General features: G+C 37.9%; 1 protein-coding gene across 2 annotated transcripts in view; it reads right to left on the reverse strand.

Annotated features, from left to right (window-relative positions):
- LOC127872850 (DNA replication licensing factor mcm5-like) overlaps window positions 1-17,634 on the reverse strand; it is a 36,487-nt gene that overhangs the window by 4,847 nt on the left and 14,006 nt on the right. For both annotated transcript variants that reach the window (XR_008045812.1, XM_052416264.1), the window contains exons 5-14: window positions 17,112-17,267; window positions 13,766-13,850; window positions 10,122-10,378; window positions 8,685-8,865; window positions 7,942-8,082; window positions 6,871-7,047; window positions 6,058-6,173; window positions 4,300-4,428; window positions 2,748-2,890; window positions 1,810-1,937 (exon numbers count right to left, since the gene is read on the reverse strand). Coding sequence is in view for 1 of the 2 variants with exons in the window: in XM_052416264.1 (XP_052272224.1) it covers window positions 1,810-1,937; window positions 2,748-2,890; window positions 4,300-4,428; window positions 6,058-6,173; window positions 6,871-7,047; window positions 7,942-8,082; window positions 8,685-8,865; window positions 10,122-10,378; window positions 13,766-13,850; window positions 17,112-17,267 (1,513 nt within the window). In the remaining variant the exon portion in view is untranslated. The remainder of the gene's footprint in view (window positions 1-1,809; window positions 1,938-2,747; window positions 2,891-4,299; window positions 4,429-6,057; window positions 6,174-6,870; window positions 7,048-7,941; window positions 8,083-8,684; window positions 8,866-10,121; window positions 10,379-13,765; window positions 13,851-17,111; window positions 17,268-17,634) is intronic.

The raw sequence follows: 17,634 nt of genomic DNA on the forward strand, positions 1-17,634 counted from the left end.
TACACATGCATGCCAAATACGAAGTTGCTATCTTCAATATTGCAAAAGTAATGGCCAATGTTTAAGTTTGATGCAAACAAACCAACTAACAGACAAAAACAATATGTCCCCCAGTACAGACTGGGGGGGACATAAAAATAAGCCTTAAATCACCAAGTATTTTCTTACATAACATTCTGGGTAATCTTAAATCCTTAAGAAAATAAAAACAATTTTATTACACATTTGTATGAATACACAATTTCAGCACTTTGACACCAACAAAATTCATTCATTACCAAATTATAGTATGGCAAATGTTTAAAGTTTGACGAAAACCAACAAACAAACCAACAGACAGGGCAAAAATAATATGTCTCCCAGTATATACTGGGAGACATAACAAACAAGGGACTAAATTGTCACAAAACCAGGTCTTCAATTTGAAAAAAAACAACAACAAGAGATGTGTTTGTCAAAAACACAATGCCCCTAATTGCGCCGCTTTGAATCCATAAATTTGACCATTGACCTTGAACGATGACCATGACCTTTAGCCGCTCAAAATGTGCAGCTCCATGAGATACACATGCATGCCAAATATCAAGTTGCTATCTTCAATATTCAAAAAGTTATGACCAGACTTTAACGAAGGTTAAAGTTTTAGGAACGAAAAAAACAATGACATTTGACCTTTGACCTTGAAGGATGACCTTGATCTTTATTTTTCACCACTCAAAATGTGCAGCTCCATGAAATCACATGCATGCCAAATATGAAGTTGCTATCTTCAATTTTGCAAAAGTTATAAAAGTTTAACCAAGGTTAAAGTTTTGTGACACACAAATACAATGACAGACAGACCGGCCAAAAACAATATACCCCTGATCTTTCGATCCGGGGGCATAAAGTCTGATAAAGGGGGACAACTCAAACTGAACTGAATGTTCATAGTTATCCCCCTTGTTTCAAAATAAATATATTTTTAATCATGGCGACCTTGACCTTGAAGATGACGTAATTTTTTCGTGTGACACACCGTCCAATGATGGTGAACAAATGTGCCAAATGATTTTAAAATCTTACCATGAATGACATAGTTATGGCCCGGACAAGCTCACTTATGGCCAATTTTGACCATTGAACTCAAAATGTGACCTTGACATTTGGAAAAGCTGGTTAATAAAAACAAACTAAATTTTTGTTCATTTACTTGTCATTTAAATTGATTAAAATAATATGATTAATTTTGTTTAAAATACAAGGTACACAACTCCTGCATCACCCCAGACTTGTGCATTCAGCATTTATTCCCCTGAATCTACACCCAGTGCTTTAAACAAGTGCTTAAAAGAGTTTACATGTCTTCTTTTTAGCGCTCCAAACTTTAATATGGCGAGTACAAATGGCTGAAATGGAATACCCTGATAATGCCATGACATAACTGGGTTTTCAGTGACACTTTCTGCACAATCACACGTGCAAGTCTTATATATATGTTTTCGCAGTCTGCAGTTTATACATGCCTGTTTGAAATACCCATGAATGATAAGCACCAAGAACTTCAGAATCAAATTTCTATTTCCACTAAATAAATGTCCAAACTATTACTTTTGTGGCTGTTTGGTTGGGTTGGTCATTATTACACACTGACGTGTATGAATTAATACTTGCAAAAATTCTTGAATTGATCCTAATAATTCCATGCCTTTTCAATGAAATAATTGGAGAATCCATTTCCAAGACTTTTCAATATCTTAATTAACATAGGCCACATATATAGCGCCATAGGCTAGTGGGCCAGCTTATTTACATCCCTGTACCACCCACCTGTTTGAGGAAGTCCTGGAGCACGGCATGTTCCGAGACCTGGGAGCCGATGACAAACCTCCTCTTCAGCTGCTTCTCAATACGGCCCAGCATCTCCTGGTCCTCCTCTGTAGTGAACCCTTCCACTCCTGTAATGTGGGGGTGGGTCAGAGGTCAGAATTATAATGTGGGGAGGGTCAGAGGTCAGAATCATAATGTGGGGGTGGGTCAGAGGTCAGACTCATAAGGTGGGGGTGGGTCAGTGGTCAGACTCATTGTTGGATGGGTCAGAGGTTAGAATAATAATGTGGGGGTGGTTCAGAGGTCAGAATCATAATGTGGGGGTGGGTCAGAAGTCAGAAAGACACTAAGAAACATTTAGCGTAGAATTCAGCTAGTATGCACAAACAATATAACCATGTGCATCAGTAGTTTGATCCCTGAAATGTTCAAGCATGGGGTCAATTGCATCCTGGTTTTCAAATCTATCGAAATCCTTAACACAACTTGTGCGGCACATGGATTTGATAATAGTCTTCGAATTACCGTCCAATAGATAAACAATTTCTGCAGAATTTAACCTACGTAGCCCAAAGTCAATTTTTTCCCCTCAAAACTTGGGAGGATCTTTGTTGGATTTGGTTGAAAATCAATTTTAATTCGCAAGTGATCATAGAAAAAATAATAACGAGTGAATTAAAATCGATATTCCACCAAATCAAACAAATTGATTTTCATTGTAATGCTTACCAATTATTTATTTTTTTGCTAGAAGAAGCGTTAACGTCATGAAAACAACATAATTTCACATTTTAATTGTGAATACCGGTATATCATTAATTGTCCCTGTTTGACATTGAAAAGGAGGTTATCAGCTAAAGGGAGGAGAAATGACAACCCTGACATTTAGGTTTTTTTTCTTGAACTCAAGCTCTTACTGGAGGGAGTAGATCTCTCACCTGCAAGGTTGCCAGACATAGCAGCGTCTAGTGTAGACACCTGGAACAGCCTCAGTGCCTCATCCACGTCAGACTCCGTGGCAAACGGCTGCAGCTTCATCTTAGCAAGCGACTCACTGATACGTATGATGGCCTCCAGTTGTCTGCAAAGAGCAGAGAGAGGGAACTGTTTGCAGGGGTTAAAGATTGGCGAGCGACTCACTGATACGTATGATGGCCTCCAGTTGTCTGCAAAGAGCAGAGAGAGGGAACTGATTGCAGGGGTTAAAGATTGGCGAGCGACTCACTGATACGTATGATGGCCTCCAGTTGTCTGCAAAGAGCAGAGAGAGGGAACTGTTTGCAGGGGTTAAAGATTGGCAAGCGACTCACTGATACGTATGATGGCCTCCAGTTGTCTGCAAAGAGCAGAGAGAGGGAACTGTTTGCAGGGGTTAAAGATTGGCAAGCGACTCACTGATACGTATGATGGCCTCCAGTTGTCTGCAAAGAGCAGAGAGAGGGAACTGTTTGCAGGGGTTAAAGATTGGCAAGCGACTCACTGATACGTATGATGGCCTCCAGTTGTCTGCAAAGAGCAGAGAGAGGGAACTGTTTGGAGGGGTTAAAGAGAGGAGAAACTGTTATGAGGTTTGATTTATCTTTGTTAATGAAAAAGTTAGCAACAATACAATTAGGTTTGATCAATGTTTGTTAATGAAAAAATTGCAGCTACAATAAAATGCTATTTTTTCATTGTAGGTCAAATGGGGCCTCTAGATAGTAAAAGATATTTGTTGTTGAAAGGCCTAGAGTTTTACTTAAGGCCTGTTCTTCATCCTCACAGAAACAAGAGATGTGTTTGTCAGAAACACAATGCCCCCTACTGCGCCGCTTTGATACACATTTTTTTTTACCTTTGACCTTGAAGGATGACCTTGACCTTCGCCTTTCACCACTCAAAATGTGCAGCTCCATGAGATACACATGCATGCCAAATATCAAGTTGCTATTTGAAGGGACATAGAAGTTATGAGCATTTTTCAAAGCTATACGCGAAACCTAAACGCAAAGTGTGACGGAAGGACGGACAGACGGTCCAATCACTATATGCCCTCCTTCGGGGGCATAACAAATAATACCATCGTACTAATTTGCAAGATGAAAGCCTTTTAACATATGGTGAGGAAACAAATTGAATGTCAAAATTCCAAGTGAGCTTGACAGTCTCCCTTACCCCCAACTCACCACTATACCAATTTGTAATATCTCAGGTTCAGGCGTTCTCTAGATATAATGCAGAAATGAACCCCCTGGAAGACAGGTGCACAGTAATATACCCCTAATCTTCTATAGGGGTATAAATATATCGATTCAATACTGCAGTTCCTCAAAAATCTATTCACCCAAACAATGATTTTTATGCAACAAAAAACATGCCTCATCCATGAATTGGAATGCCAACCTCCACTCTTTCATCTTTACCTCACTGTGATAGGAATGCTGACTTTCTTGCCAGTCTCCCTCTCATACTCTCCCGCACTGTTCCTCATCAACACGTAGCGGTTCTTACCTCACTGTGATAGGAATGCTGACTTTCTTGCCAGTCTCCCTCTCATACTCTCCCGCACTGTTCCTCATCAACACGTAGCGGTTCTTTAGTTTCTCAGCAGCCTCGGCAGACAGACGAGGGCCACATCTCCTGGTAAAAAGAGCACAACTTCAATCAGCATTTTAAGTGCAACCAATTCAAGTTATAATATTCCTAAAATTAAATTCTCCAATTTTAGTCCAACACTCTTTTAAGTTTACCAACTAGCAATGGCGCAGAAGAAGCTTATGTAATATACAGAGCTGGAATCCAACTTTTTTTGTCACTTGAATTCATTGAGTAAAAGCTCACTTCTAAATGACATTTAAAAAACTTGTTATAAAATCAACAAATATTTTGAATAATAAAGTTAACACATACAAAATCAATCTTCCTTACAGGAAAAGCCGAATTTTAACACTTTGCATGCTGGGAAATTTGTCGTCTGCTTAAATGTCGTCTGCTGAATTTCTAAAATTAGCATTTTCTTCGTTTTTTTCCAAAGAATACTATCAGAATAGCAAACAGTTTGGATCCTGATGAGACGCCACGTTCTGTGGCGTCTCATCTGGATCCAAACTGTTTGCAAAGGCCTTCAAAATTCCGTTCCAGCACTGAAAGAGTTAACACTAGATGTGGTCTGGTAATATGAAATGCTTTATTTTTTTGCAGGACAATATATTCAACAAATGTTCATGTACAAAGTAAGTGTAACTGTTTGTGTGTCGTATGAATAAATATTATGGGAAATTAAAATGGAATATATTGTGCCACAAAAATATTAAAATGAGCATTTTGTATCTTGTTAAATATATGTTACCATACCACATCTAGCGTTGAATTTTGGCTATTGCTATTAGAAACATTGATCTTTTTATGGGTTTACTTTATTTTACAAAATATTAGTTGATTCGAGTAATAATGTAACTTTAAATCATGTTTTAAAGTAATTAACTATAATTGAAGCTGTGTTTTATGATATAAAGTCACCTGCCAGGATACCCACACATGTGACATACCTAGTCTTTACAGCCCCATATAGCATTAAAACAAATCAACAAACATTTCACCAGAAGTAATGATCAGCCTTTGAATTAAATGCGAGAATTTTGATAATGAAAGGCCATGACAATTTGGAAATGACCGTTTTCAAAGAATAATTTTCAGTGTTTTTGTCAATGTTTTATGCACAATTCTTTGCAAGCAGCAACATTCAGTACTTGCACAGCAATCTTTTTTCCCAATTGGGAAAAGTACCGGTACCAGCCCGATGGCTTGTAAAAAGGTGTGATAAACCCTGATATTGTGAAAATTCGCTTTGTTTAGTCTTCATATTGGGAAATAAGTTTTAGATTTTTTGCTCTCAAATACTTTTAAATTGATAACTAAGTGTTGCCAAGTTGTCAATATTATATTTACTTAGGTTCAAGCCATAGAGCTACATAGGGAAACTAACTAAATGTTGCATTTTATTCAGGAAGCTTTTTTGGAAAACTTCAATAGGAAATTTTTGTTGACAGCAAATGGGATTTTTTTTTCCTAATTGGGAAAGAGCCGTTTCTGGTACTTTATAAAGAAGGAAAGAAAATCGCTTTTGCAAGACTGATTTTTAAACTTGATTTTTGCGATCATAATTTCAAGCCATGAAATAACAATGAAAGCAAGTGATCTGTTTCTTGGCAAATTGAACAGAAATATCCTCCATAGTTCACTGCTGCCCATGTGACCAGTTCTACTCACGTTCTGCAGTAGCCGATGTACTTCTTGAGGGTCAGGAGGTCAATCTCCCCCTCTGCGGGCTCCTCGGTCATCTGCTGGGCGTTCAGGTGTACATTCATCACGTGCTTGGCCAATCTCTGAGGACAGATGGGGAAAGATAATGCTGGGCGGGTATGGTGTTGCAGTTCAAAATATTACATCTTGCAAACTACTTTCAGTACATACCTTGTTGTAATTCCTGTTTAAAATAAAGTTTAAATTATTTCCATATGACCTGATATTGCTTCACACGTCTGCTAAATATTGTGTCTGATAGTTATTCTGATTCTTAAGTTTACAGGTTTTATGAGTGTTTTTAGCCATGCAGCGTAGTAAAACCAGAAGAAAGAACTTCTCGTCAGGTATGCAAATGCCGATTGAAAAGGTTACAAAACTTAACAACAAAATGCAGCCCATTTGAGGCCACATGGCAACAAAAATTACAACTGACCTTTATAAAACAACCAAACCGAAGGGAAAAAACTGCTAAACATTTGATAACACCATTATCACCAAGAATTGGTCACTCTTAACCCTTTCTCACACAGAAGCAAAGGGAAAATGTCTAAATGCAAGCAACATAACACATGAACAGCTTGCTAGTAATACAAAAGCTGTTCAGGTTTTATGCTGTTTGCTGCTCACAAGTATCAAGGTATGAAATGAAGCCTTTAAAACAGGTAAGAAAGGTCTTAAATTTAATTAGATTTTCCAACAGAAAACAATTGTGTCCAAATGCGCATCCGAGTGGTGATTGGTTAAACAACCAAAATTCACACAATGTCCACAACTCACAGTATCCATGGCCTCATCATGCACATCCTTCACAATAAAGATCATGTCAAAACGAGACAGGATGGTGGGCATGAAGTCGATATTCTCCTCGCCCTTCATGTCGTCCCAGCGCCCGTACACACTGTTGGCAGCTGCCAGCACAGAGCACCTTGAGTTCAAGGTCGTTGTTATCCCGGCCTACAAAATCACGACATTTTAACCCTTTGCATGCTGGGAAATTTGTCGTCTGCTCAATTTCTAAAATGAGCATTTTCTTCGATTTTTTTTAAAGGATACTATCTGAATAGAAAACAGTTTGGATCCTGATGAGACGCCACATTCTGTGGCGTCTCATCTGGATCCAAACTGTTTGCAAAGGCCTTCAAAATTCGGTTCCAGCACTGAAAGAGTTGTGATCCCGGCCTACAAAATATCACAGCGAACAGATAGACTAAGAACACTTTGTAGGCTGTTTTATCAGTGATCAGTGCACATTCTTATCTCAGTCAATGAAAACTGCTTTGCTTGGAGGAGCACGCAGATTGAGGGAGAACAGCTTTAGAAATAATTGTATAAACAATTGTCACACAAGTTTGTCTTTTTTGCATTTGTCATGCATTACTTTCCATGGCACCATAATAATAAAGTATTTCTAAACACAACATAAACATATATTTAAATTTCCTATTTTGTCTGAGCTCATCACTTATGAAATGTGACAACAAAGGACTTTCAAAGATTTTCTACATATTGATGGCTTTAGGAGTAAGAAATTTATTGGGTCAGTTTTTTTGTTCAATGAGAAAAAAGTGTGTAAATGCGGCTTCAATTTGTAGTGTTATTCCCTTACACATTTTTCCCTATGTGTAATCTCTTAATAATGAGTGCCATACCTGATGGGGCTCTTTCATTTTTCAATAAAAAGTCTACTTCTCCAGAGATTTCTTCAAAGTGATACCATTTTCCCTAAAGTTTGGGTCAACATTGACAATTTCTATCCATTTCCCAGGTTCTCAAAACATTTTTATTCACCAAAATTGAAGGCTAGCCCCTTCCCTAAATCTAGAACAAATTCTTGTCCGTTTTAAGTACCTTAGCTATGGAGATGGTTTGCTGCTCCATAGCCTCATGAATGGCTACCCTGTCATCTTCTCTCATCTTGTCAAACTCGTCAATGCACACCACTCCCCCGTCGGCTAGAACCATAGCCCCGCCCTCCATCACAAAGTTGCGCTGTAAGAATAAATACGAGTAGTTACACTCGTGCATACATACTCCCGTGTTTACAATAATAATTGCTATGCCCTCTATTAAAAAGTTGGGCTGTTAGAATGAATATATTTCAAACTTGTCAATACACACTACTCCCTGGTTGCCCAGAACCATGGCTAGCCCTCCATCAAAACATTTCACTAAAAATACATGCACAACCCACCTGGTACATTACTTCTGTTGTGTAACAGCAATTAAACATATTGGCTCCAACTATAATGTCAACCACTTTTTAGATATTTTTTTATAAATGCTTAAAAAGACCAATAAAACAAGCAAATTCGTTGAATTGATATCCCCCGCCAATATGCTTCTGGACACATAAGTGTTATATTTGACACTTAAAAAAGCATTTTATTATTTTTACAAAGGGGCAATAACTCCGTTATTAACAGATGGTGTACAATGCCATTTGGGGTGCATCATCCTCTTATCCATATACATACTCATACCAAGTTTCAATGAAATCCGCCGAAGCACTTCCAAGATATGGCTCCGGACTCAAAAGTGCCGGCCGGCCGGACAACGCCAAATTAATATCCCTCCGCCTATGGCCAACTAACCGTTTGTGGGTCCCTGTGCACTGAGGCTGTCAGACCAGCAGCACTACTGCCCTTGCCAGACGTGTACACGGCTATTGGAGACACTCGCTCCACAAACTTCAGCAGCTGTGACTTCGCTGTACCAGGGTCACCCAACATGAGAAGGTTCACGTCACCTCTGCGGGTCAGGCCATCAGGTAACCTGCAAGGTGTAACATTTGTATTTCATTCTGGGTGCAGTTGTTACTCATCGGTTAACCCATTTAGGCCTAGTGGACTCTTCCATCTTTCTAAATTGGATCAATTTATTTCCAAAATTAGAGATGTCTAGTATATTTATTTCTATATTTAGAATACTTCTTACTGAAATTCCTTTAAGCAAACAGCGTAGACCCAGATAAGACGCCGCATCATGCAGCCTCTCATCTGGGTCTACACTGTTTGCCAAGGCCTTTTGTCTAGACGCTAGGCATAAATGGGTTAATGATAACCATGGTTAATTTTATTTCACACATAGACATGATAATCATCAGTGAATTAAACACTTAAGAGTTTGACCTTGTAAAACATCTATTTAAATTATATCTTTATCTTCAGTGTTTGATGTTTCAAATAATTTTTGTCAATAATAACAGAAAACTCTCATTGGATTGAACTTGCTAAGCTCGAAATTTAGGCTGGCTTAAAGTCTAAAATATAGCAAATAAATAAAGTGTTGTGTTACCTTTCTGTGATAAGAAAATCTGTTAAATTTTATATTCATAACATTAAAGGGCATTTTAGACTTTTATTGAAAAAAAAGCTATAACTGTTCGCAGTCTTTGGTTTATTGATTTTGTTGAAATGTTTACCAATAAAATGTAAAAGTGAGACCTTTAATATGAATACAAACAAATTTGTTTGATATCTTTGAGGAATTTGTTAGCAAAACAACAACATTAATTTCCCAACTTAGTAAAACTTGTCATGATTTTTTTCCAATCCTAAGGAACCCTGCCCAATTGCCAAAACGGTGAAAAAACAACACTGAGTGATAAGGTCTGCTTGCTTTGGGATCAGGACAGTTTTCCTTTTTTAAACAGGAAAGGCCCTCGAGATTGTTAATTTACAAGGTCATTTCATTCGTTCATTGAAAACCTGAACTTTCGTTCCTTATCTACAGCATGTTTCTGAGAATTAAAAGTTAATATTCATTTCAGGAATAATATTCAGTTAATGAAATGAAGATGGTAATGAATTTTGTTTGCTGTAATAAAGTTTTAATCATTGTTTGCAAATGCACAGCTTTTCTTAAATTCAAATCCAGGTAAAACTATCCGCTTATCCACAAGAAGGAATTTGATATTTGACAGTATCTTAACAAAAATTACATAACAGTCTGCAACCATTTTGTGCAAATTACAGTGCCATACGCCTAAATACATACAATATAAAATTATTTTTCATACAAAAGTTTACCTTTTTCTGGAGCCTCCAAACAGAAGACAAGCAATAGCCTTCTTAATATCAATGCTGCCATAGATAGAGGGCGCAATGCTCTTGGCGACTGTGTCGTACACGTTAGGGCTCTTTGCGAGACGCCTGAATTCCTCTTCCTCTGCGGGAGTGATGGAAGTCCCGGTTGTTGACCCCTGGCCATCCGTGGCCACCTGGATGCCAACCACTCTGAAGTACGGGGCTCGGATACCCACGTTGACCTTCTCCCTGCCACCTCCCTGGATTATGTAGGCAAATCAAGCAGTACAAATACTGTTGTCAGGTAGTTATTGTATAATGTGGGTTTGAGACTCAACATTTTATGGAGTGATGACAGGAGTCACAGGATAGTTGTATAATCAATTTTTACTGAAAAGTAAATTATTAATTTACCTAAATACATTTTCTGAATGACTATTTTACAATATCACACCTCCTACAAGAATGACCTAATCCGATTGGCTTAGAGTGGTCACGTGCGGCTTAGAGTGGTCACGTGCCCATTGGGGTATTTTCCATACACCCCTCAGGGTTTTTTTTTACTAAGAAAGTGACGCCGATATTCGGCGTCTTCCCCTATCAGAATTTTTCCCCTAAAAATACCATTTCCCCTCCAAAAATATAATTTTTCACCAAAATATAATATTTTACCCTCAAAGAAATGTTTTTTTTCTTTTGGGAAGTCGACACTTATCCAATTTGTACCATGTACAACAATCTCGCTCTCTCTCTCTCTCCCGACGAACACTCAAATCTGGGAATCCCAATGATTCTATATATAGCTCTTAAATTACGTCATGGAAACCGGGCAACTAATCGTATTAATCATGTGACTATTTTACTGGATTCCGGTCTTGCGCGAGAAGGGTGTTTCGTCAATTAATTACCGGAAACCAGTCGAATTTTCATCTGGGTTATGTGAAAGCCAAGATATAAACGTTAAAACAGAAAAAATGTCTCACAATTGGCGTTCATGCACGAACAAAATAAAACGTTCGGACACGGAAAGTATTAATTGCGTTGACGCAATTTTTAAGAATGAATCATCAAAAACCATTGAAACCCAGCAGGATTCGGAGGTACATGTAATCAACATCGATTAATACTGTCGGATTTTTGTGAAAGTGAAAGTAGACAATCGGCAGCTGCCGCACCTTTCCCTTCCAATACTGTAGCAGATCTCAACCCATTCATCATGAAATTGAAATCATAATATTGACATCGTTCCCCGGCCCCAGTTGAAAATATTTCCCATTATTAGATCTACACCTGCAACTTTATTTAGGACTTTGGCTTTAATATCATACTTATTCATGTGTTTAACAACTAAAATGTCAGAGACATGCCTCCTTTTTCTTAAAAAAAACCCTGAAGTCTGTAGGTGACTTATAGACATTGAAATGAACAGTTTATTTTTTCCCCAAATATGTCTCATTCGCGCTCGATTTTCCCCTTTTACCCAGCGTCTTCCCCTTTTTCAAAAAAACCCCCCTGCCCCTAGTAATTTCCATACTACTCAAGTAATCGCTCTCATATGATATGAAATTACTGAGGGTGGATATCCCATACACCATCGGTTACTAACGGTGTAACTAATAATACATTATCACTCCACATTTGTGGAGTGACCATGTGACTGTCAGTTCATTCATAATTTTTATTACAAACATTATTTTCATATAAGTAGATTCTACAACACTAGATGGTGATGCAATAAACGAATCACAAGCATTTGTATTTCATTGGCAATATACCTGTGTAACCATGTGGACAAGTTTGTTATGATACAAACTGTGACCATGTCCTCAACAGATATCTTCCTTTCCTACTCAATGACCAGCTGGCAAAGCTGATGATCATAGATTCAAGCGTTCTTGTGGTAACAAGCAGAAAACAAGAGCACCGCCTTGCGGGTGCAGACCGCTCATCTATTTTCTTTTTAAAGGTGAAGGGACTCTCATTTTCAATCACAAAGGAGGGAGGAGTGGAGTGAAGAGGGGTGTATAGTGTGGGGTTGTGGACATTTATTACATTATCTTCCAAAAAAGCGAAAAAAAAAAAAATAATAAAAAAATCGGGGGGGGGGGGGGTATAGTGTGAGGGTGTGGTGGTCATTTGTGAGATGATCTTAAAAAAAAAAAAAAAAAAAAAAAAAAAAAAAAAAACAGATTTGGGGGGGGGGGGTGGGGGGGGGGGGGGGGTGGGGTGGGGGTATAGTGTGAGGGTGTGGTGGTCATTTGTGAGATGATCTTATAAAAAAAAAAAAAAAAAAAAAAAAAAAAAATTAGGGGGGGGGGGAGGGGGGGGAGGGGGGGGAGGGCACGGGGGATGGTTTGGGTGAAGTCTATTGTGGTATGTCAGGTAAGAGTAGTTTCATCAAAGTATCAATCAAATCTAATCATAAATAAAGAAGTTATGGCAATTTTAGCAAAATTTAATAATTTGACCTTGAGAGTCAAGGTCATTCAAAGGTCAAAGTAAAATTCAAGTTGCCAGGTACAGTAACCTCATGATAGCATGTAAGTATTTGAAGTTTGAAAGCAATAGCCTTGATACTTCGAGTGGATCGAAACACAAAATTTAACCATATATTAAAAGTTACTAAGTCAAAAAAGGGCCATAATTCCGTAACAATGACAACCAGAGTTATGCAACTTGTCCTTTTACTGTACCCTTATGATAGTTTGTGAGTGTTCCAAGTATGAAAGCAATATCTATGATACTTTAGGGGTAAAGTGACCAAAACATAAATCTTAACCAAATTTTCAATTTTCTAAGTATAAAGGGCCCATAATTCCGTCCAAATGCCAGTCAGAGTTACATAACTTTGCCTGCACCGTCCCCTTATGATAGTTCATAAATCTTGCAAGTATGAAAGCAATAGCTTTGATACTGTAGGAATAAAGTGGACCTAAACACAAAACTTAATCAAATTTTCAATTTTCTAAGTATAAAAAGGGCACATAATTCTGTCAAAATGCCAGTCAGAGTTACATTACTTTGCCTGCACAGTCCCCGTATGATAGTTAGTAAGTGTTGCAAGTATGAAAGCAATAGCTTTGATGCTTAAGGAATAAAATGGACCTAAACACAAAACTTAACCAAAATTGTCAATTTTCTAAGTATAAAAAGGGCACATAATTCTGTCAAAATGCATGCCAGAGTTATCTAACTTTGCCTGCCCAGTCCCCTCATGATAGTAAGTAGTGTACCAAGTTTGAATGCAATAGCATTGATACTTACTGAGAAAAGTGGAACTAAACGCAAAACTTAACCAAAATTTTCAATTTTTTAAGTATAAAAAGGGCACATAATTCTGTCAAAATGCACGCCAGAGTTATCTAACTTTGCCTGCCTAGTCCCCTCATGATAGTAAGTAAGTGTACCAAGTTTGAATGCAATAGCATTGATACTTTCTGAGAAAAGTGGACCTAAACGCAAAACTTAACCGGACGCCGACGCCAACGCCGACGCCAAGGTGATGACAATAGCTCATATTTTTTTTTCAAAAAATAGATGAGCTAATAAAAAGGTCGACAATCTGACTGATAAAACAATACACTGCCAACTTCTTTAAAAAGTGGCACAATAATTTGAAGACAAAGATATAATTGGCTACAACTTACCTGAGCTGGTTGTCCAGCTTTCTTGATGGAGAAGATGCCGATGACATTGACTCTGTTTCCTGGCACAATCTTATCACACAGGTACCTGCAGTGACAAATTGATTTCTGAACATCATTATTAACCCTTTGCATGCTGGGAAATTTGTCGCCTGCTAAAATGTCGTATGCTGAATTTCTAAAATTAGCATTTTCTTCAATTTTTTTCAAAGAATACTATCAGAATAGCAAACAGTTTGGATCCTGATGAGACGCCACGTTCTGTGGCGTCTCATCTGGATCCAAACTGTTTGCAAAGGCCTTTAAAATTCGGTTCCCGCACTGAAAGGGTTAACATCATTATTTTGTAGAGAAGAAAACAAATGGATTTTTGCAAGACCTTTCTCCAAGGAAGAACAATATAAACAGACTATGTCCAATTATGGAAGACAGCATGTATAACCAGTAAGTGTACCTGACAATGTCTTGAATATGGTTTAATGCTCAAGAATTGTGCAAGTATCACAAAAATGAACTGTCAAATTATGAACACTTTACATGGTAAGAAATTAAGATTTTGATCAACTTGTCCGGATGGACTAGTGCCATAAAATTTCATTTGTCCTGAGAAAAGTTACTTGTCCTATCCTAAAAATATCACTTAATATACTGTTACTTTTCAGTAATTGTACAACATATGCATAGCACTACTTGAGCATGTATTTTTAAGAGTCTATCTGATCTGCAAAAATCAGCTACACAAGAGGGCCTGAAAGGCCCAAAGTCGCTCACCTGAGATAACAAGATATTATTGGGACAAATAATCTGACCAAGTTTCATGAAGATTGGAAAATAAATGTGGCCTCTAGAGTGTTAACAAGGTTTTACTATAGCCATATAAGGAAAAATGCCCAACCCCCTGGCAGCCATGTTTTTCAACCAACTGGCATCATTTTTGAACTCGTCAAAGATATTATCAAGATGAATCTTCTGAAAAAGTTTCATGAAGATTGGACAGTAAATGTGGCCTCTAAAGTGTTAACAAGATTTCACTAAAGCCATATAAGGAAAAATGCCCCGCCCCTTGGCAGCCATGTTTTTCAAGCAATCATAACCATTTTTGAACTAATCCAAGATATCATTGAGACCAATCTGCTAATCTGACCAAATTTCATGAAGATTGGACAATAAATGTGGCCTCTAGAGTGTAAACAAGGTTTGACTATAGCCATATAAAGCCATTAAGGAAAAATGCCTCGCCCCTGGTAGCCATGTTTTTAAAGCAACCAAAACCATTTTTGAACTCATCCAAGATATTGGGACAAATCTTCTGACCAAGTTTCCTGATGATCGGAAAATAAATGTGACCTCTAGAGTGTTAACAAGGTTTTACTATAGACACACAAGGAAAAATGCCCCGCCCCCGTGGCGGCCATGTTTTTCAACCAACCGGCATCATTTTTGAATTTGTCCAGATATTATTGGGATGAATCTTCTGACCGAGTTTCATGAAAATCAGACTATTAATGTGGCCTCTATAGAGTGTTAACAAGATTTTACTATAGCCATATAAGGAAAAATGGCCCGCCCCTTGGCAGCCATGTTTTTTTTAAGCAAATCTAACCATTTTCGAACTCAACCAAGATATCAATAAGACTAATCTTCTGACCAAATTTCATGAAGATTGGACAATAAATGTGGCCTCAAGAGGGTTAACAAGGTTTTACAAAAGCCATATAGAGCCTTATAAGGAAAAATTCCCCGCCCCCTGGTGGCCATGTCTTTAAAGAAACCAAAACCATTTTCGAACTCCTCCACGATATCATTGGGACAAATCTTCTGACCAAGTTTCATGAAGATCGGAAAATAAATGTGGCCTCTATAGTGTTAACAAGGTTTTTTCTATAGCGGAAAAATGCCCCGCCACCTGGCGGCCACGTTTTTCAACCAACGAGCATCATTTTTGAACTCGTCCAAGATATTATTAGGATGAATCTTCTGACCAAGTTTCATGAAGATTGGACAATAAATGTGGCCTCTAGAGTGTTAACAAGATTTTACTAAGCCATACAAGGAAAAATGCCCCGCCCCTTGGCAGCCATGTTTTTCAAGAAAAGGTTACCATTTTCGAACTCATCCAAGATATCATTGGGATATATCTTCTGACCAAGTTTCATGAAGATCAGAAAATAAATGTGGCCTCTAGAGTGTTAACAAGGTTTTACTATAGCCATATAAGGAACAAGACTATTGTCAAGCAATATAAGTCCCCTACCGGCTCCACCATTGTCAGAAATTCCACCATTTTCAGATTTAATTTTTTTTATATATTTGTTGCCATAGCAACCAGAATTTTTGACGTAGGAACAAAATGAAATGACGTTCATAGTGTCCATATTGCCATCTATCCATGTTTCAAGTTTCATGAAAAAATATTAAAAACTTTAAAAGTTATCGCAGGATCCAGAAAACCACCATTGCAGCAGTATTTCTAGTCTATTTGTTGCCATAGCAACCAGAATTTTTACGTAGGAACGAAATGAAATTACGTGCATTATGTCCATATTGACATCTATCCATGTTCCAAGTTTCATGAAAAAATATTAAGAACTTTTAAAGTTATCGCAGGATCCAGAAAAGTGTGACAGACAGCCGAAGCGCAAACCATAAGTCCCCTCCGGTGAAACCGGTAGGGGACTAAAAATGCCCTGCCCCCTGGCGGCCATGTTTTTCGACAACCAACTGGCATCATTTTCAAACTCGTCCAAGATATTATTGGGATGAATCTTCTGACCAAGTTTCATGAAGATCAGAAAATAAATGTGGCCTCTAGTTTTTACAAGCGTTTTCTATAGCCATATAAGGAAAAATGCCCCGCCCCTTGGCAGCCATGTTTTTAAAACAAACGTAACCATTTTCGAACTCATTCAAGATATTATTGAGACCAATCTTCTAACCAAATTTCATGAAGATTGGACAATAAATGTGGCGCCTATAGTGTTAACAAAGCAAATGTTGACGGCGCACAACGGACAAAAGGTGATCACAAAAGCTCACCATGAGCACGTTGTGCTCAGGTGAGTTAAAAATAACATTCCTGCTCTATTTTGAAGAAAAATGACCAAATATGGACCAATAATGACTAAGTTAGAGGCCATTCTGTTAATAATTCCAAAAATTTGTATCCAACTTACTTTGATATTAATCTATCAAATTATTTGAAGCAAAACATTTGATAAATGTTTTGAAACAAAGAAGAATAAAAACAGGCATTTCACTTAATAATATTCCTAATTTGTCATAATACTCCACATCCAAGACCTGGCAACCTTTCCCTAAAAGGTAACAAGAAAACCCACTGGCTGTATACCTATCACAGAAGAGCTGCATGTGCCTGGGCATCTCTCCGTTGGGCACGGACTCTGGGGCCTCCTGCAGCTTGAGAACCTGAAAGTCTACACAGCGGCACTTGTCCGGCACGATGAAGAATGGGTCTATCGGGCACTTAGGTCTTCCAGCTTGGTCACTGAAGAAAAAAACAAGCTCGGTTGACAGGCCGATAAGAAGCCTTTGCAAATATGTTTATTTTACCAATTAGCCTTTCTAATTGTGCTTATTGTAAATGTATTTTAAAGATAGGTATTTCTTCTTTAACTGAAGCAGATCACACAATTTTTTTTTTTATTTATATGACAAAGGGGTTTTATGATAACCACGGAATTGCTAGCAAATACTCAAAAGATTTCCATGCTAAACAACAGCATCAAATAGTTCTCATTCTTTAATCTCACAAACATTTACAGACCTTTTATCTGGCAGTTAGTACCAGAATCATTCACAAAAACTGATTTCAATCTCTCACTTCTCTACAATTTCAGCAGGTCAAGAAGAGG

Source organism: Dreissena polymorpha, chromosome 3, assembly GCF_020536995.1.
Source record: "Dreissena polymorpha isolate Duluth1 chromosome 3, UMN_Dpol_1.0, whole genome shotgun sequence".
NCBI classification, from domain to species: Eukaryota; Metazoa; Mollusca; class Bivalvia; order Myida; family Dreissenidae; genus Dreissena; species Dreissena polymorpha.